This window comes from Orycteropus afer, unplaced genomic scaffold (genome assembly GCF_000298275.1).
Source record: "Orycteropus afer afer isolate SDZICR_OR568_19922 unplaced genomic scaffold, OryAfe1.0 scaffold00141, whole genome shotgun sequence".
NCBI lineage: Eukaryota > Metazoa > Chordata > Mammalia > Tubulidentata > Orycteropodidae > Orycteropus > Orycteropus afer.
The window spans coordinates 1,710,685-1,732,552 of NW_006921728.1; the positions used below are offsets into that span (position 1 = coordinate 1,710,685).

The following is a 21,868-nucleotide window of genomic DNA, read 5'->3' on the forward strand; positions in this document are numbered from 1 at the left end:
TTGTTTGTTTGCTTTCTTATAGGATATAATGAATATAATTTAGCCTTTTTTAGATAAAGCTAAATAATCATTTTGGAAATAAGCTTTTACTCTATGGTAATAGCTAAACATTCCTTGTTGAATGCACTGACTTGAATCCATTAATCTATGTGGTATCAGGCCAAACATAACTTACTTACTTACTTACTTACTTTCTTTCTTTCTTTCTTTCTTTATTGGCACTTCATCTCTCATGAGCTAAAAGTTTGCTAACATTTTTATCAGCCTTCTATCTTTAAATCAAAGTATCATTTTTAAATACAGCCAATACATATTCCTCTAATATCGCCAGCCCTGTTTTCAATATATTATAAAATAGGAAATATGAACCAAGAGGAGAAAAGGAAGAGTAAGTAAGTTTTAGGCAAGGGTCTACAAGATGCCCTGTAAGCCCTAGAACATTCTCCTAGGGCCCTTACAACTCTCATTATGGTATGCCCCAGATGGTGGAGGTTTCTGAGTAAGTGGCTTTGGAAGATGAGAAATGTGCACACATTCAATGAGGTTTTGTAGATCTTATTTCTAAACTCTTAACTCAAAATTATTAATCTGAAAGGTTGAGTGAAAATCTATAAATGATTAAATATGGTACACAAATGAGAAAAACTGAAATTAAAAAGATCATTAATATAATAAATAGTAAACATTTATTTACTTAGAAAAGGAAAAACATTCCTACTAGTTGAAATAATAACAAATCCAGGGAGTAATGAAGAATAAAACAATATGATTATGCTTTTTTTATAAATTAAATATCTCATGTGTATTTTATCTGGTATGACAGAAAATACTGACCATTTTAAGAATAACTTAAATATGCAAACAATCTTATCTCTTATATCAATATATATGAAATATATTTAGTATTTTGATAAAATTTAAGTACTCACTTTAAAATGTCAAGTATCTTATCATAATTTTTCTTTTCCTGGTCCTTTAATAGAAATTCCTCATTCAATTTATTTATTTTGCTTTGAAAAATTGATGTTTTACTCTTAGTTTCACTTATTTCTTTAAAAATTGTTGAGCGTTTTTCCTGAAAAAAAATTATTGAACGGGTGTTTTACTTTAAATATTTAGATTTTCAAACCATTGCATTTTAAGTACACAACTATGTTGACCTTGTGAACAAGTACAAGTACATAGCTCAGTAACCAGTAAGAAATGTCTGCCTTGGTCCCTGTACTCTATTAAAATCTATCAATGGAGGATCAAAGGAGGATCACTGATAGACTAAAATCTATCAATGGAGGATCAAAGGAGGTCTGGTGACACAGTGGTTGAAGTGTTCAACTGTGAACCAAGCGGTCAGTAGTTTGTAGTGACCAGCTGCTCTGTGGAAGAAAGATGAGACAGTCTGCTTCCATAAAGATGTGCAGCCTTGGAAACCCTATGGGTCCAATAGGATTTATGAGGCAGAATTGATTATATGGGATCAAATTGAAAATAACCACTTAAAGGGTCAGATAGGACATTGAGGAGGCAGTGACATTATGTTATTGGGGAAGGAATAATTCAGAGAATTTGGGTGAGAATGTTGCACAATTCAAACAATGTCACCAATGCCACTGGATCATACATGTAGAAACTGCTGAATTGGGGTATGTTCGGCTGTGTGTATTCTCAACTACAGCAAGAAAAATAAAATAAATTATATATAAAAAAGGATTCTTAGGTTTCAATAAAAGATAGAAACTATGCCAATAATAATAATAAAGTAAATAGTTCCTTCTCTTCAATATAAGTAACAACTTCAGTTTATATTCTTCTCTCTACTATGACAGCTGATGTGATTTTCTAAAAAGATAAGTTTGAATAATCTACTTGTGTTGGATTGGGTTCTCTAGAGAAACACAAAAATCAGCAAAGTATATATATATATGTATAGAGAGAGAAAGAGAGAGAGAGAGAGATTTATCTTAGGTAAATGGCTCACAAGCGTGTAGAAGCCGACAAGTTCAAGCTGAAAAGTTCGTCTCTGGAGGAGATGAGGCCCGGAGCCGCCTGGTTCCCGTAAGCACAACAGAGCTGAGAGAATCAAGCTGGCACACAGCACGCTGGTTGCTGTTCCCAACAAAGGATGAATCCGAAACCTCCAGGGCGAGCGGCGAGCCGCTCACTCAAGGAAGTATATAGTCCAGAATGCTGTTCTTCCAGCTTGTCCTTGGAATAGCATTGCAGGTAGGCCACACCCCTGGGGAAACTCCCCTTGGGCAGACCGGCCGCTCAGAACTCAGTCATCTGATCCCATCATGGGAACCACCATTCACAACTGGAGTCCAGCCAAGTTGACACATCTTCAACTATCACACTACTCATTCTCTTTCTTCTTTCTCTCTGTCTCTCACTCTCTCTGTCTCTGTGTCTCTTTCCTTCACAAACTTGCCCTCCCCCCACATATACATATGTAAAGGCATCCATTTTCAAGATGCAAGCAAACATGGGGTAGCTGTTTTTCATACATGTTCATAGGCAAGCAAGCAAGGATATATTGTTCTGATCTTTCATGAAAAAGAAGTCAATATTTAATACCAGCACAATTCCCCAAAGCTGGCCTGTGCAAGTCCAGACTGAATATCTGATTTTCCATTTCTTTTTGCGTGATTCCTTCATGACCGTTGGAGTTTGTGTTGATGGACTGACTGACTGGCTGACTTTGACTAACCCAATGTAGCTTGTCACATCCATCATTGCTTCTAATTAGTGCTTGCTCTCCCAACTGCTTCCATAAAATCCATAACTTTCTTTTCTCCTGCTTTCCTCTATTTCTCCTCATATAACCCTAATTTTCTCTACTCTTAGAGATTTAAAGTAGACTTGCTAATCTTTTATACTTATTTTCTCAAAAAATACCTGTTTTTTGTCCAAAATGTTGAAAATTGGGTATTGTATTTGAATCTTTACATCCTCTTTGTTTTCTTTCCTTTTCTGTTTGTTCTGGCATTTTCTACAAATAAATCAGATGTTGGGTTTCTCCTTTTCTTTTCTTTTACTTTAATAGTATATTACTGTGTTTTCATTGAAGTTTTATCCACACAGCAGTTCAGGTTCACACTGGACAATTTCCACACAATGGTCACAGTCTTCACAGTGCATGGGCATTGTCATAATTTCCTTCCTGCTTATTCCGTTTCCATTAGTCCAGGTTTCCTGTTCTCTTACAATCTCTTTGTTTTAAAGTAATTGTGGATCATTTGATCTCATATGGGTGATATTTTAAAAGAGGTTTTTATTAGATCAGAATGCAGTTGAGAGGTGGCTAGATGGGATTTTTCACTGCTAACCAGAAGGCTGGCGGTTCTAACCCACCAGCCAATCCTCAGAAGGAAGACTGGGCAATCTACTTCCATAGAGATGCAGCATCGGAAACCCAAGGAGGGGTGACTATGGGTCAGAAGTGACTCGATGGCAGTGAGTTTAGTGCATTTATTGAGCATTATGTTATTCCTGGAGAAGAAGAGAACCTAAAGAAAGAGGGTGTGCAGTGGCACTAATAAGGATTAAAGTAAGTAGGTAGGAGTCCGAAGGGATGGGTGATTTGAGGTAGAATATATTATCTGTCACTAAACTTGAATTTTGATCAGATTTGATAATTCATGTCTTAAATGACAATTTTCATGGTAGACTTAGAAGACTTCAGAAGCAACTTGCACCATACCAGAAAATTCAGTAATACTAAAGAGGATACCAGAGGATTCTACAGTAAAGTGAGGAAGTACACTTCTGCAGGTATCAGTGAAAAGGTACCACCAGAGAGAGCCCTGGTGGTACAGTGTGGTTAAACCCCTCAGCTGCTAACGAAACGGTCAGAGGTTCGAACCCATCAGTTGCTGCGCAGCAGAAAAATGTAGCAGTCTGCTTCTGTAAAGATTTATAGCCTTGGAAACCCTAGGAGGCAGTTCAACTCTAACCTGTAGATTCGCTCTGTCAGAATCCACTCCAGCAGTGGGTTTGTATTTTTTTGATTATTAGGTACAATAAATGATGTTTTAGTAAACTTAGGCAACATATCTTCCTTCATGTCACAAAGAACAAGTGGAGATGTCCTCATAATGAGTTGAGTCTGGAGAAAAGACACTCTTGTATGCCACATTTACGTCAAGAGCACAAATCTGCATTTCATGTGTGAGATAAAGCTGGCGGGCCGAAGAACTATTTCTAAGTCTTTTGATGAATGCTAAAATGTCACTATAGCAAATTGGAATGGAGCCATAAAAACAATGTATTTATAATTTGACTATCTTTTGGTACTGTTCTTCCTCTAGTCTGAGTGACACAGGTTCCATCAATTTAAAGGCTTTCTATCCAAAGCTACTTTCACATCTAGACTTGGAAGATTCTGGAAATCTGAATTCTATTTCATTATTGTTATAGGGTATTCTTCATTGATTTATTTTTTCAAATATTTCACCCCCTATAATTAAAAAATATATTGGATAATAAAAATATATTTTAAAATATCTATTTCAGATTATATTTTCATTTTTATCTCAAATTTAATAATTAATAATTATATTTTTATGTAATCTAAATGTAATAAATTTAGGTTTTACATGTGAGTTTTAAATTGGGGTTAAAAATAAATAAACAGTAATACTGTGTAGCTTGACCAATGATTGAAATGCTTACACACAGTAGGAGATGTATTAATTATCACTGGTGACTGGAATGAAAAAGTTGGAAAGAAAGAAGAATCACCAGTAATTGGACAATTTGGCGTTGGTGACAGAAATAATGCTGGAGATCACATGTTAGAATTTCGAAATACCAATGACTTATTCATTGCAAATACCTTTTTTCAACAACACAAATTGTGGATACATGTGGACTTCACCAACTGGAGTACACAGGAATCAGATTGGCTACATCTGTGGCAAGAGGTGATGGAAAAGCTCAATATCTTCAGCCAAAACAAGGCCAGAAGCTGATTGTGGAACAGACCATCAACTGTTCATATGCAAGTTCATCTTGAAGTTGAAGACAATTAAAACAAGTACACAAGAGCCAAGATATGATCTTGAATATATCCCTCCTGAGTTTAGAGACCATCTAAAGAATAGATTTGATGCATTAAACACCAATGACCGAAAACCTGAAGAACTGTGGGATGACATCAAGAACATCACCCATGAAGAAAGCAAGAGGTAATTAAAAAGATAAGAAAAGAAGAAAAGACCAAAATGGATGTCAGACAAGACCCTAAAACTTACCCTTGAGTGGAGAGTAGCTAAAGCAAATAGAAGAAATGACAAGATAAAAGAGCTGAACCAAAGATTTCAAAGAGCAGCTCGAGCAGACAATGCCAATTACTATGATGAAATGTGCAAAGACCTGGAGTCAGAAAACCAAAAGAGAAGAACACTCTCAGCATTTCTCAAGGTGAAAGAACTGAGGAAAAAAATTAAGCCTTGAGTTGCAATATTGAAAGATTCTATGAGCACATAGGAGCTCTAGTAGCATAGTGCCTAAGGCATACGACTGCTAACCAGAAGGCTGGCGGTTCAAACCTACCAGCCACTCCTTGGAAGGAAGGTTGGGCGATCTGATTCTGTAGTGATACTGCCTTGGAAACCCAAGGAGGGATCGCCATGAGTCATATATGACTTGACAGCAGTGGGTTGGGTTTTTATGGGCAAAATATTGAATGATGCAAGAAACATCAAAAGAAGATGGAAGGAATACAGAGAGTCACTGTACCAAAAAGAATTGGTTGATGTTCATCTATTTCAGGAGGTGGCATATGTTCAAGAACCATATTTGTACCCATTCCAAAGAAAGGTGATCCCACAGAATGTGGAAATTATCAAACAATATCATTAATATCACACACAAGTAAAATATTACTGAAGATAATTCAAAACTAGTTGTAGCAGTACATTGAGAGAGAATTTCCAGAAATGCAAGCTGGATTCAGAAGAGGACGTGGAACAAGGGATATCATAGCTGATGGATGTTGGCTCAAAGCAAAGCATACCAGAAAGATGTTTTCTTGTGTTTTATTGACCATGCAAAAGCATTTGATTGTGTGGATCATAACAAATTGTGGATGATATTGAGAAGAATGGGAATTCCAGAACACTTAATTGTATTCGTGAGGGACCTGTACATAGACCAAGAGGCTGTTGCTTGAACAGAACAAGGGGGCACTGCATGGTATAAACTCAAGAAGGAATGTGTCAGGGTTGTATCCTTTCACAATACTTATTCGATCTATATGCTGAGCAAATAATCCGAGAAGTTGGACTATATGAAGAAAACATGGCATTGAGATTGGAGGAAGAATCATTAAAACCTGCGATATGCTGACAACACAACTTTGCTTGCTGCAAATGAAGGTGACTTGAAGCACTTACTGATGAAGATTAAAGCATACAGTCTGCAGTATGAATTACATCTCATTATAAAGAAAACAAAAATCCTCACAACTGGACCTATAAGTAGCATCAAGATAAATGGAGAAAAGATTGAAATTGTCAAAGACTTCACATTGTTTGCTTCTACAGTCAACACCAACGGAAGCAGCAGTCAGGATATCAGACAACATATAGCATTGGGCAAATCGGCTGCAAAGGACCTATTTCAAGAGCTGAAAAGCAAAGATGCCTCCTTGAGGACTAAGGTGCACCTGACACAGGCTGTGGTATTTTCAATCGCCTCATATGCATGTGAGAGCTGAACAGCGAATAAAAAAGACTGAAGAATAGTTGATGCTTTTGAGTTTTGGTGCTGGCGAAGAATGCTGAAAGTACCATGGACTGCTGAAAGAACAAACAAATCTGTCCTGGAGGAAGTGCAGCCGAGATGCTCCTTGGAAGCGAGGTTGGCCAGACTTCGTCTGACCTACTTTGGTCATGTTGTCAGAGGGGACCATTCCCTGGAGAAGGATGTCATGCTTGGTAAGGTGAAGGGAAAACAAAAGAGGGGAAGGCCCTCAACCAGATGGATTGACACAGTGGCTGCAATGATGGGCTCAGGTATAGGAAGGATCATGGTGCTGGTGCAGGACCGGCTGGTGTTTTATTCTGTTGTGCATGGGGTCGCTATGAGTCGTAGATGACCCAACGGCACCTAACAACAACACTGTACTTCTAAGGTACTCTATATGAGCTATGGCTCCAATAATATAATTTAGAGACATTATCCTCCAGACAATTTTCATGAAAACAGAAGAGAGTGGAGATGTTTTCCCTAGTGAAATACAGTTTCATTTTATTTCATAGAGTTGTCCAAGCCTGGTAAACTAAATAAAAGCTATGGATAACAGGCCAAGAGTCAGATTAATGGAAAAAATTCACTTTAATCGGCTGAGTAAAGATACTTTCTGAGAACAAACTCTTACTAGTAACTAGTTGAAAAAAATTAACGAGTTATACAATTTTAAAAAAAAATTAAATTTAAATATATTAAACTATATTTTCAAATAAAATATTAAAATTAATACAATTATGGTATTGTTGCCAGTTTATAAGGACATTTATGTAAAATGTGATATTTAGTAATTTTAAAATGTCAGATAATTTTTTTGTGGCTTAAACAATAGATAAATATCATCCTTTAATAAACGACTCTATCTGTTGAATGAAAGTACTATTTTTCTTAAGTTCAGCTTCAACATCTTTTTCTTCTTCCCTCCTCCCTCCTTCCTCTCTCTCTCCCTTCCTTCCTTTTTTCCCTTCCATCCCTTACATCTTTCCTTTCTTCCTTCTCCTTCATTTCTCCCTTAAAGCCCTAAGCTTTAAGGAATCAGCATAACAGTTTCAAACAGCAGTAGACTATACCATGACCACAGTATCAATTTTGCTTTGCATTGTATCTTGACTAAAGGCTATGCCCAGGATAATCTAAAAACCAAACTCACTTCTGTCGAGTCAGATCCAACTCATAGCACCCACTCCTTCAGTTTCCGAGGCAGTATCACTAAGGAAGTAGACTGCCCAGTCTTCCTTCCCAGGAGTTGAACCACCAGCCTTCTGGTTAAGAGTCAAATGCCTTAGGCACTAAGTCACCAGAGCTCCCCTATGACATACTAGACCAATGAAAAAGACAATGTAAGCCACAGAGAAGACACAGAGACCCTGTGTGTGTGTGCAGAACTAGTTAGAACTCAGAGGCATCCACCTAAAACTAAGTTTGCTTGAATTATTTTCATTAACATAAAAACTTGTAATTAAACATTATTTTCTAATATTCAGTCTCTTACCTCTGTTTGTGTTAGTGCCTCACGGGTTTTCTTCTCCTGTAGTCTCAACTTTTTCCTTGTTCTTTCCACATTTCTTTTAATATGTTTTTTCTTCTCCATTATTTCATTAAGTTTCTAGAAGATAATTCAGATATTGAGATACGTAGGACTTAAAATCCAATTATTTTGGTTTAGACAAAGTAGTGCTCGAGCAACTTTTTTAATATTAACACTATTTTTTGGTTGTGAAGGGAAAGAAGCACCACAGGTGTATTTCCAAAACATACTTTGATGCCAGAAACCCCAATGTTCCATTAGAAGCATATTGATTCTGATCAATTTTGTTAAGTGAGAAAAACTAGTAATAATAAACTCACTTCCCACTGCTGTCGAGTCAATTCCGACTCAAAGCAACCATATACGACAGAGTAGAACTGCCCTACAGTGTTTCTAAGGCTATAAATCTTCATGGAAGCAGACTGCCAACTCTTTTTCCATAGAAATTATAAATTTCCATGAAAGTATTTAAAATATTTAACCAAAATTAAAAAATCTAAGTACAAATTGTCAGCATAAATATTTAAAAGGTAAACATTTATTCTTTCAAAACATGTACACTAAATTGATTAACTATCAAATAGAATAATAACAAAAATGACTACTGAACTCTAAGAAAATAATAAAACAATAGCTATTGTAAAATAAGGGGAAATAAACATCATTAATCTTTTCTGAAGTTCTTTATCATACTCAGGCAATTATACTGAGGCTTTTGATATAATTAATAAATTTCCATCATTAATGTAAGGGAGAGCTGTTATTAAAATAATTTATCCCACTAGGTGTTAATGCTCATTCTATATTAATAGCATGAGCACTGGGATCGCATTGTTGCTATTTGGTGCCCTTGAGTTGGTTTGAGTCCCCTGAGCAGTCATGAACAGACTAATGTGTCCCGAATTTGTTGTTTCTTACGCTTTATGACATTGTGCAAGTTGTTTAGCCTGTTTGGCACCAAGCTTTACTCAAGTCTGTAGTAAAAAGGAACTCCCTCCTGCCCATTTCATATGAAGGTTTTAAAGATCAGATTAAACTTAGGTGACATGAATGTTTTGTAAACCACAACATATTTTTTTTAAATGATGGAATTTTTAAAATCATTAAAGTCTGATAATATAAAACTACATCATCCTTTGCAGAAGAAAAAAAACAAACAAACAAGCCCTTTTTGCCAAAATGGCCCAAATCAATATATGTATGTCCTTGTTGGAGATAAGGACAAGGATATATAACACTTACCACACCCTCTAGTTCTTAAAAAGACTAATGGCGGGATATGTACATATTTTTCCATTAAATTTTTCTTTGGGAAGGGCTAGTAATATCAGTTACTGCCATAAACTTGTTGTTTTGTAAATATGTTACTCGTGTGTGCTGTATTTTTCACCTTTGCTTTCTTAACTTCTAAATACACAAAAACTTACCATGAGAATATCAAGATGCATTGTATTTTATATTTGGGTAAAAACAACTTCAGCATTTCATTAATAGACTATAAAGACTTTGGATAAAGTTTACCATGGTGCAGAGTCACACCAAATAAGTCACTAAGCACCTATATGGAAGCTATTTTTCTGAGTGTGGGATTCTGGGTAAAAGCATTAAATGGTCTTCCTGTATAGTTCCACTGTGGATCAGATCTGGTTAGCTTGTCTATGCTTTTATGTCTTCCTGTGTGAAATCAAATGAGCTCTGGTGGCATTCAGCTACTCATCAAAAGGCCACTGGTTCAAACCCACCAGCTGCTCCATGGGAGAAAGATGATGAGCCATGTTTGCTTCTGTTAAGATTTACAGCCTTGGAAATCTCATGGGGCTGTTCTACTCTGTCCTGTGGGTCAGTATGAGTCAGAATCTACTCAATGGCAATGCCTTTTCTTTTCTTTTTTGTTTGAAATTATCATGTTTCAAATAATTTAAGATCACATATAAGATATGCCAACCTAAATATTCATTTACAAATGCTTACGTCAGAGTGTTCCTCATGGAGACTTCTGATTCTGATGGCTTCTTCTTCTAGTTCAACCAGCGGTTCCTCCAATTGTGTCAATGTTAGGGCATATAGGGTTTTCTTATCTGTGAGGTCCTGCCTCTCCTTTCCCTGGGCGTCTTGAACACAACACAGGTTTTTCTGCCAGTAAAGATCATAAATGATTCAGTTATTATCTAAACATTTATTGAGGTCCTAAATTGTGCCAGGTAACGATCTTCACTGTTATTTGAAAATCAGAAAGATGATGCCACTATAAAAGCAATGGGTAAAATATGGTGTATTTAACAAGCACATAGTTATTATTAAAAGAAATGTGAGAAAAAAAATATAAACAAAATAAAAATCAAACTTTCTTACGTATGTACTGGATGGCAATAAATTAGAGAATGGACAAACAAAACATACTTCAATACATGTAATTCTTGCAACGCACTGGTGTGAAGTCGGATCATAGCGACCCCTCCTTGGATTTCCGAGTTGGTATCACTACTGAAGTAGATTGCTCAACCTTCCTTCCGAGGAGTGGCTGGTGGGTTTGAACCACCTGCCTTCTGGTTAGCAGTCACATGCCTTAGGCACTATGCGAGCAGAGCTCCTGATTCTTGCAAAGTAAGGTCAAATATAACAAATGAACAGGAAGTGAGTAACAGATTGTTAATTAAAGCAAAGTCTGGGTAGACTATGGGGTTATTGAGCATACGTGGATAGAAACAAATCAGTAGATTTGATACATTCAAACATAGAAAAGAAGCAGAGAAGCACTGCTTCACTGTTTAAAAATAACAAATTTCCTAATAGAAGAAATGACAAATACTTTGCTTCCAAGAGGACCACAAGTGCAGACAATATCAAGTAACTTCAAAAACCAACAAACATGATTTTGAACTGTTTTGTCCGTTGATTTTACTTTTCTTATGATAATAACTTCAAGTATGTGCATGTTGTGATAATAACTTCAAGTATGTGCATGTTGTTGTTGCCGGGTGCCATTGAGCCGATCCTGACTCCCAGTGGCCCCAGGTGATGGAAAAGAAGTACCCCATTGGATTTCCTAGGCCGTGATCTCCATGCAAGCAGCTCACCACGTCTTTCCCCGGGGGCCTCTGAAAAGACAGACTTCCTAGAGGCATGCCTGGCATCAGAAAAACCCACCCTGTGTTTGCAAAAGATATGCAGTCGTAAATTAAGAACCGAAAAATCAAGAAGATTAATTTTTCTAGCTATCATGTTTAGTTTCAAAATCTTCATAAAGAAATATCTCACAGCATATTTTCTCTCAGGGTTAAATAAAGAAATTCAAGTGAAAGACACTAAAAGTAAAGAAAACATAACATCATCACAAAGCAAACTAAAGAGTTAGGCACTTAGGAATAAGATCCCACTGCCCTTTTACTAGACTGGCAGAAATTCCCATTAAGCCACAAAATGAGATATGTGTATGGGAGGTCACTTTCTTTATGCATGATCAGACACTGCTAGTTGTACACAGAGGGCAACTGTCATCAGCTAAGGAAAGAAAACTGCTGGCTTGCAAAGCAAGTAGTGAAAAGATGCCTCATTACAGGCAAATTTAAAATGCTAAGTAAAATGCAAATTAAAGGAAGAATAAAATATTGGAACTAAATGAGTATTACCTGAATCAGTAATGTAGTAGACACTTCATTTCGAATGAGTTTTTTCAAGTTATCTTCTCTACCCTATATATTATCAAATTAAAAAATAATGGGGTTTTATTCACAGAAAATATTTTAAAGACAACTGCTAATACAATAGACATTTTATATATGTTAGAATAAAAAGTAAAATATGCATTATTAATTGACTGTTATAATATAGGGTGGGGAGGGGAACCTGTTAATTGAGGCAAAGAATTTAAGTGACACAAAAACAAAATATAAAACAGAATTTATGTTCAGTTCAGTTTGTACATTATAGCCATGAACCAAAAAAAAAGAATCAAAATAAGCAGAAAAGAGAAACTAGACTGTCTTCTATTTCTCCTTTTAAAATCTATCAATTTTAAAAATATTATTTTACAGAATGAACACATTAAACATTGAAAACAAGACAAATATGATTCAAGCATGAAGTTTATATTTGATCGGATTGTCCATTTGGCTACAACAATGCATTTATTCATTCATTTATAATCAACATTTGAAAATCAGAAGTTAAAAGTATTTGAAAAAATTTTTACTCTTAACTGCTGATAGGTGTTTTAAAATTATCACACTAAAACAGAATTGGAAATAGTCCATAAAGTAGTTTCTGTTTTGGAATTACATCTTACATCTTGGAACCCATTCCTTGGGAAAATAGTTTAGTTGGCTTGGGTTTAGGCCATTGCCCAATATGAAAAGAGCGGTATAGCTTTGCAAGGAGAAATAGTGGAGGTTCAGCAACCTGTTAATCCTCTTTTATGACCCAATATCCCAGCATCTATAGGACAATATATGGATTGACGTCTATAGGTTTCTCCTCCAACCTTTCCTCTACTCTACCGCAACCTATAAAAATCATGCTCTCCAGAAGCAAATTCAAAAGAAGGAGAAACAGAATGCTGCCCAGTCTGGTACCATATTGTGCTAATAAATGAATTCAAGTCCCCTCACTTAGATAAGTTACTATTATTCAAAAAGAGCTTGTGAATGCAGGACTAAAACACTTTGGACAGTGTATGAGAAAACGTAATAGGATAGAGTCTAGAGCTCCAAGAAGTACCCCTGTATTACAATAAAGAGAAGAAAAAGCATTGATTTGGAAAACTATGCATCTATACAAAACCCTATCAACTTGTTCCCAATGGACAAATCTGAACTCTCCATAGGAAAGGGGGGGGGGGGGAGTCTGGAGCTTCTCTCCAGCACCTCAGGGAACTTCAGCAGGCTCCATGCTGTCACACTTCTGTGACTCAGAGAGCAAGGTCAAATCATCAGCCACCAGAAGACAAAGGACTATTTACTGGCTGCGCTGCCAATTTCACACTGACATGTCCATCTCTACTTCATCAGAAATAAGGCCACAGGAAGTGTTTTTAACCACATGCTCAAAGTCTTCCTATAGCCCCATCCCTTTTCACTGAAAATATGTGTGGTCCACCACGGCCCTGGAGAAATGCCCAGAGGCTGTACACTTCTTACAAGAACCACTCATTAAGGCCTTCAAAACACCTATAATGCACCAAAGACTGATATTGGGCTAACTCTGATAGTCAGAGAACTTAGGTCATGGGGTGCAACATCAGAGTGAGAGGGTTTATTGTCTTTCTATCCTACTGTCAATGGCTGTGTTCCTTATAAAGCAGACTCTGAGATGGAGTTTAATGTGCAGGATATTTTTTGAGATGTGCAGTTGGTATCAACTCCTGTGGAGAGAAGGAAGGAAGCAGGATTGGGAAGAGATGAGCTCTATGATACAATAACCTCAGCGAACCCCATAAGGAGTGCTGGAGCAAAAATAGACCTTCAGATACGTCCCAAGTTGGACAAAAGGGAGAAGCCTAAATTCCTGTATTTATCAGACACTGGATGTGAGTTGACCCAAGAAGAAGAATGACCTTCAACAAAGTGCCTTAGGTGAGGCAGTCCCTTAAGGAGACACCAGGGAGCAATTTCCACCAAGAAGGGCCCCTTCATGATAGTGCTACTAATATTACTACTGATGATAATGACGGTTAAAATATATTACATGGTTACTATGTAGATCTGTCTTGCTTTAACTCACAATGAAATCTATGAAATTATCATTATTGTTCCCTTTTGCATATGGGAAAACTGAGACACAGAGGTTACATAAATTGCCCAAATCCACAAAGCAAATACTTGATGGAACCAGGATGTTAATCCATAAAATCTACTTAGAGTTCAGGGATTTAAAGCTAATGATAGAGTATCTCAGTGACCCGTAGATCCCAAGAACTTTGCAATGTGAGTAGGGGTATTTCATGAAGAGCCTTCTGATTCTCATGTGCCCCCCTCTTACATAGCATACCTGTTTGTCCATAAGGCTTCCAGTCAACTGGGATAACTCTTTTAATTCTATTACTCAGCACCTTACCCCAGAGGTTGAGAACCACATGCAGACTTTGTGTTAAAGAGAGATGCCAATCTGTTAGTGGTGCCAAAGTTGGCTCTGAAATGTATTCTGCTGGGAAAAACTGAGAAGATACTGCCTTTAAAATGTACAATATGAACGATGGAGCTGCTGCTGGGAACAGAACCCGGATTAAGTGGATGCAAATTACCGGGAGGTGGCCTTAGCACAAGAGTTAGAGTGGGACCTGCTTAGAGAAATAAGGCTTGCACCATCATTGAGAATACTCACAAAGAGGCTGTGGAATAGCAAAGCTGAAATAGGTGTGAAAAGTCTTCATGATTTATTAAGTACGATTTTGAGAACTTGTTATATCCCAGGCATTTGTTTTGTATATAAAGGTAGCCCTCGCTTTTAGAGGATGCCACATTCCCTGAGAAGTTCCTGGGTGATACAAATGATTAAAGTGCTGCTCTGCTAACCAAAGGGTCGGAAGTTTGAGTCTACCTAGAGGTATCTTGGAAGAAAGTCCTTGCAGTCTACTTCTGAAAAATCACTCATTGAAAACCTTACAGAGAACAGTTCCACGCTGACACACATGGGGACTCCGTGAGTCAGAACTGACTTGACAGCAACTGTTTTGTTTCCCATGTTCGCTAAAACTCATGCATATTGAAACTGTGCAAAAGGAAGACACATCTCAGAGATATACATGTTTCAGTTAACATGTGCTGTGCCAACTAAGCATTGCCTGTATACATATGCACGTGTGTGTGGGATCCATTTACTGACATAATCACTATTATTCACATTGAAAGACAAAAGAACTGACATTGTAGAGGTCATACAGTTTGTCACATGATTAATATCAAACAACGTAAAGCATTCTGGACTGTCTAGTACTGAAACTTGGATACATCCTACAGAACTTTAGGGTAAAGCATTTTAAAGTCCTCAGATTTAATACTATGCCTGGCATATAATAGTTGTTGAATGAATAATTTACTGAACAAATGGATGAATGAATAACAAAGAATTTTTGATCTTTAGAATTGAGGATTACACTCTGAAAGTTGAAGGTTCTTACAAACTCAAAAACCTATATACCTTTTCAACCTTCTTTACATAATATGAAATTCAAGGCCTTTTACAATGTGATAATCACAGAGCGTCTCATTATTAAATATCATATAGAGGATGGATAGTAAAACAAGGCATGCGGGAGGTTTCCCCTGAGATGTGGGGAAATAGCACAGGTGGTATAGATGGGAGGAGGGCAGATCTCTGCCCTTCATGAATACAGTGCCTAAGAAGAACTGTAGAAGGGGCACCGACTGCAGCCCTTCTGTGTCACACCTTTAAAATCACCACTTTGCAACTGTTACAACAATTGAAAATGCAGAACAGAATTTCAAATTCTCATGGACTCTAGACTTCCTGGAGCCATGAAGGCTGAATGAACCCCTGAAACTACTGCCTGGAGATAATCGTTAAACCTTAAACCAAATATATTCCCTGGAGTCTTCTTAAAATCAAATAATAGTTTAACTTAACTAGCAAAAGAATGTCTGCCTTGAGCAATATAATCTTTACAGAACTATCTATATAGGATCAAATTGACAGCAGCAAATGAAAAGATTAGAGAGGAACATTAGGGGGGCAATGCAATTATATTAATGGGGGGAACAACTCAGAAACAAGGGTGAGAAGAGTTGTACAACTTCAAGAATGTAATCTGTGTCGCTAAATTATACATAAAAAAATAGGATCATCAATAGATAAAAGTCTATTGAGAGAAAATTCATTAGAAAAAGATATTTGCACAATCTTAAATTACCACTCCATCGATTACTTATTCATTGTTGTTGTTGTTGTTGTTACGTGCCGTCAAGTCGGATCTGACTCATAGCGACCCCTCCTTGGGTTTCCGAGGCAGTATCACTATGGAAGTAGATTGCCCCATCTTCCTTCCGAGGAGTGGCTGGTGGATTTGAACCGCCAGCCTTCTGGTTAGCAGTCAAGTGCCTTAGCCACTATGCTACCAGAGCTCTCACTTATTCATTACAATGGGGGAAATTACAATGGATAAATCTGTTGCCTATAACTTTAGCCAGATGATCAAATTTGATGTCACTGGTAATGAGACAAGCATGCTATGTGTTTTCCAAGTTTCATTGAGGACACAATATTGCGATTATGTAATGTCCCTGCCCAACATGTCTAACCGTCTAACCTGAATCCAGGTTCTCAGCTGCTGACCTAAAAGTTAGAGGTTCAAGTCCTCCCAGACGTGCCTCAGAAAAAAAGCCCTGGTAAACTATGTCCAGAAACATAAGCCATTAAAAATCCTAGGGAGCACATTTTTTCCGTGACACACATGAGATGCCTATGAATCAGAGTCCACTGGATGGCAACTGGATTTACTGGAATCATAAACAAACAATAAGATAAATCTATATTGAGGAGAATTCTGCAAATTAACTGTCCTAGATTCTACAAAATGTCAATATAATGGAAGACAAAACCAAGGCAAGGAACTCTTCAAGATTAAAGGAGACTCAAAAGCCATAACAGATAAATGTAACGTGTGATTACACACTCTGACCAACTGAATTAGAGAAATTTGCATATTGACTATATATTTGTACCACTCATCTCATGATTGCCTCTGAGCTCCAAAGTCACACTTTCACTCCGGAGCTGGATCCAGTAAACAGTGCTCTGCTGTCAGCTAGGATAAAGTTGGGCTTTATCAATATGGAGGGGTGGAGGGCAGACAAGGCCCCAGTAAGAGAAAAGGCTTCACATCTTTGTTATGGTGGCTTTGTTTTCTCCCTCCTACAGCACTGCTGCCGGCTGGTGTGGGGGAAGCCAGTGATACTCAACCTCCAGGAAGTTTCTCTGCCCAGAAACTCCCTTCTTCTTCTGTCCAATTTCTCCATCCTGCTTTTGAGTAGGCTCCAGCAGTGGGCTTCCCCACCACCCACAGAGCCACAGCATACCCTCACCACAAGGTCTGACTCGGTTCAGTTCCTTCTTTGGGTGCTTTTCCTCAGCCCTAGAGGGAGTGATTTCTCTCCTCATTTGCTACTCCAGTAATCTTTAAAGCAGACCCCCTTGCCCTGGAGTCAATTCCAACTCACAGCACCCATATAGGACAGAGTGGAACTGGCCCATAGGGTTTGCAAGACTGTAGATCTTTTATAGGCAAGACTGTGGGAGCTCTGGTAGCATAGTGGCTAAGGCACTGGACTGCTAACCAGAGGGCTGGCGGTTCAAACCCACCAGCAACTCCTCAGAAGGAAGATGGGGCAATCTACTTCCATTGCGATACTGCGTCGGAAACCCAAGGAGGGGCCACTATGAGTCCGGTCAGACTCGAGGGCGCGTAACAACAACAACATCAACAACCTTTCTCTCGAGAGCAGCTGGTGAGTCCAAACTGCACACCTTTCAGTTAGCAGATGAGTTCTTACCTACCATGCCTTTCCAACTCACAGCAATACCTACTGGGTTTCTGAGAAAGTAAATCTTTACGGAAGTAGATTGCCCAGTCTTGTTTCCACAGAGTGGCTGGTGGGTTTGAACCACCAACCTTCTGGTCAGCAGTCAGATGTCATAATCTGTAGAGCAGAGGTGAGCAATTTTTTGTGAAGGACCAGGCAGTATTTTTAGGCTTTGCAGGCCACATAACTCTGTTACAACTACTCAATTCTAGTTTTGGAGAAAAGGGATTAAAAAAAAAATCAACGATCACTTTGAAGATCTTAAGAGAAGTCCAGGAAAGGGAGTGACAGCATTTCAGACTCTGCAAGAGGCCCCATGATAATACCTTTGACCTGCTGCCTAGTTTTTCCAGCAAGAATCCAGCAGGTGGCAGCAGAGAGCTATCCTACTGAAAGATAACTGAGGCACCAGGACGAAAGAAGGCGGAAGAGCAGAGAGTGGAACTTTCGCTTCCTCTTGTCCTGAAACCCATGCTCAAAGAGGAAAGGTAAGTAAACATTAAATAGAAACAGATCAGAATCAAGGACATCACATTAGTGACAGAGGAGGCACTAAGAAAAATTTGGAGAAATTGCTTTATTTAAGGACTGAGATCAGGAAAAAAGACTTTAAAACAGTCAAAATTAAAAAGTTAAATTTGGGAATTGTGCAAGTAAATGTGGGCTGGACTTAGTGAAGCAGGAAGTGCATTGTTAGGGCACTGTTGGGTACTCAGTCTTCAAATCTACAAACATGACAAGTCTTTGGGGTGCCAAAAAGTCCGGGTGGCAGCCCAGCCTGGTCCATCTCAAAATTAACACCAACTCTTTTATCTTTTATTTTTATGATGATACGTGTGTGTGTGTGTATACACACACACATAATCTGTATAAACATTTCAAAATCACAATAAAATGTTAAATTAAATTAAAATAACCTGAACCCTCAAACCAGAGATATGCATTGTGACTTGTATTTCGTTTATGTTCTCATGTCCACTGGAATCATGTTTTTTTTCAATTTTATAGTTTTCACTTTACACTTACTACTATAGTGTAACAATTTTATCATGGTATGTCACTAACTTTTCACATTATATTATAAAATACCTCCTGCCTTAATAACATATATGTGCAGCATAAATGTTAATATAAATAATAATAAGAACACACCTGTGCATACACCAGTCAGCTTCAGTAAAAGAAGAATTCACGCATTTTGAGTGTCCTGTTTGATGTGTTTTCTCAATTGGTGTGCAACATTGCCACAAACAACACAGAACATTTCTATTACCCAACAAAAATCCTTACCTGTTCTTTGCATTCAATCACTGATCTGCTTTTCTCCAGTTATAATTTTGCCTTTTGTAAGATATCATATCAATGGAAACGTACAACTCACTGTGTAGACTTTCTGTGTTCAGCTTCTTTGAGACAGCAAGATATTTTTGAGATTAATCTACATTGCTGCATGTGATAGTTGGAGCTGTGTGTCAACTTGGCTGGACCAGACAATTCTGTGTGGTTTAAGCTGTTGTGATGTGGTTATTCCTATGATGGGATCAGATGATTATGTTTTGAGCAGGCAATCTGTTGAAAGGGAGTTTCCCTAGGGGTGTGGCCTGCTTCCAGTATATCTATGGACATCCTGGGAAAAGAGACATTCTTCTGTGGATCCGGATTCTGTTGTGCTGCCTACAACTGTCCATGAGTGAACAGTTCACCATTCACCTGGAGATCTTGGATTCCTCATTCGTTGGAGTCAACAGCCAGTGTACTGCCTGCCAGTCTTGAGCTCCACAGCCCCTGCGGTTGCAAGAGTCTGGAAAAGCCTCCAGCTTGATGTGGAAAAGCCTCCAGCTTGACGTTTGATCCAGGAACTTTGGACTTGCCAGCTTCTATAAGTGTGTGAGCCATTTTCCTAAGAGAAATTTCTCTATATATACATATATGGGAGCTGTGGTAGCATAGTGCCTAAGGCACTTGACTGCTAACTGGAAGGCTGGCGGTTCAAACCCACCAGCCACTCCTCAGAAGGAAGGTTGGGCAATCTACTTCCATAGTGATATTACCTCGGAAACCCAAGGAGGGGTCGTTATGAGTCGGGGCCGACCTGACACCACATAACAACAACAACAATATACATATATATATATATAAGCTTTACTGGTTTTATTTCTCTAGAGAACCCAGTCTAACACAGTGCATTTATTATTATTTTGTTCCTTGTTATTAATCCCAAAACAACAGACCCCTTGCCTTTAAGTTGATTCACAGTGACCCAAAGGATAGAGTGGAACCACCCTATAAGGTTCCCAAGTCTGTAAATCTTGCTGAAACAGACTGCCAACTCTTTCTCCCACAGAGTGACTGGTAGTTTGGAACCACCAGCCTTTCAGTTACCAGGCAAGTGCATACCTCATTATGATTTTAATTTCAATTTCTCTGATGAATAGCAATAGTGAGCATTATTTCATGTACATATTGGACACTGTGTGTTTTATTCTGTAGAGTGGCTTTTCAAATATTTTGCCTATTTTTTATTGTTTTGTTTTTCCTGGTATTGGATTTTAAGTAAGTATTTATCAGATAAAATCTTTTGCAAATATTTTCTCCAGCCTGTGCCTTGTCTTTCCATTTTCTTAATGTTTCAGGTCATTTGTGTCCATTTTAGAATTTTCTTCTATGTTATGATTTATTTCAAGTTACTGTTTGTATATGATGTGAGATGAGGGTAAAGGCTCATTGTTCATTTATGCACTATGTGTTATGTGTTAGAGATGCTATCTTTTCTCCACGAAATTGCATTTGCACCTTGACCATCCATGTGTGGGTTTATTTCTGGGTTCTGTTCTATTCCATTGATAGGTAAGTCTATCCTATCAAAGCCGCACTGCTTCTATTACTGTAGTATTAAATTAAGACTGAAAATCATGTAACGTAAGCCCTCTATACTTGTTCCTTTAGTTGTTGCTTGTCTGGTTGGTTTGTATTTTAAAGCATTTCTGGCTATCACAAGATTCTTGCCTTTTCATTTAAATTGTAGAGTCAGGCTGACAATCTCTTCATAACATTTTGCAAGGACTGGACTGCAGTCGATATTGATTTAAAAAGATAATAATATTGGGTCTTCCAATCTACAAACATGACAAGTCTTCCTATTACAATCTTTTTTAATGTCCCTCAGCAATGGTTTGTGGTGCTTAAGACATTTGACTGCTAACCACCAGCCACTGCTCAGAAAGAAGATTGGTCAATCTACTTGGGTAGAGATACCGCCTGGGAAACCCAAGGAAGGGTCGCTATGAGTCGAATCAATCGATGGTAGAGGGTTTGGTTTGGTTTTGGTCATTTCTATTAGACGCCATTGAGTCAGTTCTGACTCATAGCAAACCCATGTAAAACACAACAAAACACTGCCCAGACCTGTGTCATTCTCACAATCATTGCCATGTTTAAGCCCATTGTTGCAGCCACTGTGTGTCTACCCATCTCGTCAAGGGTCTTGCTATATTTTGCTGACCCTCTAACCCATATTATGTCCTTCTCCAGAGACTGGTCCCTCCTGATAACATGTCCAAAGTACCTGAGATGAAGTCTTATCATCCTCCCTTCAAAGAATCACTCTAATTGTACTTCTTTCAAGACAGATTTGCTCATTTGTCTGATATAGTATAGTGAATATTCCTCATAATTCAAAGATATCAATTCTTCTTTGGTCTTTTTTATTCACTGTCCAGATTTCACATGTATATAAAGCTACTGAAAAGACCATGGCTTGAGTCAGACATAACTTCATCGCCAAAGTGACATCTTTGCCTTATTACACTTTAAAGAGGTTTTTTGCAGCAAATTTGCCCAATGCACTATGACTTCTGATTTCTTTACTGACTCTTCCCATGGGTACTGACTGTAGATCCAAGTGAAACAAAATCCTTGACAATTTCAATATTTTCCCCATTTATCATGATATTGCTTATTGGTCCAGTTGTGAGGATTTTTGTTTTCTTTATGTTGAAGTATAATCCATATTAAACACTGTGGTCTGATTTTCCTCAGTAAGTGCGTCAAGGCCTCTTCA

The 21,868-nt window shown here is 37.9% G+C and overlaps 1 protein-coding gene across 1 annotated transcript in view; it reads right to left on the minus strand.

Annotated features, from left to right (window-relative positions):
• Positions 1-21,868, minus strand: part of CCDC178 (coiled-coil domain containing 178) — a 664,873-nt gene that overhangs the window by 423,027 nt on the left and 219,978 nt on the right. Inside the window, exons 11-14 of the mRNA XM_007945673.2 lie at positions 11,905-11,967; positions 10,247-10,408; positions 8,240-8,353; positions 930-1,075 (exon numbers count right to left, since the gene is read on the minus strand). Of these exons, the coding sequence (XP_007943864.1) occupies positions 930-1,075; positions 8,240-8,353; positions 10,247-10,408; positions 11,905-11,967 (485 nt within the window). The remainder of the gene's footprint in view (positions 1-929; positions 1,076-8,239; positions 8,354-10,246; positions 10,409-11,904; positions 11,968-21,868) is intronic.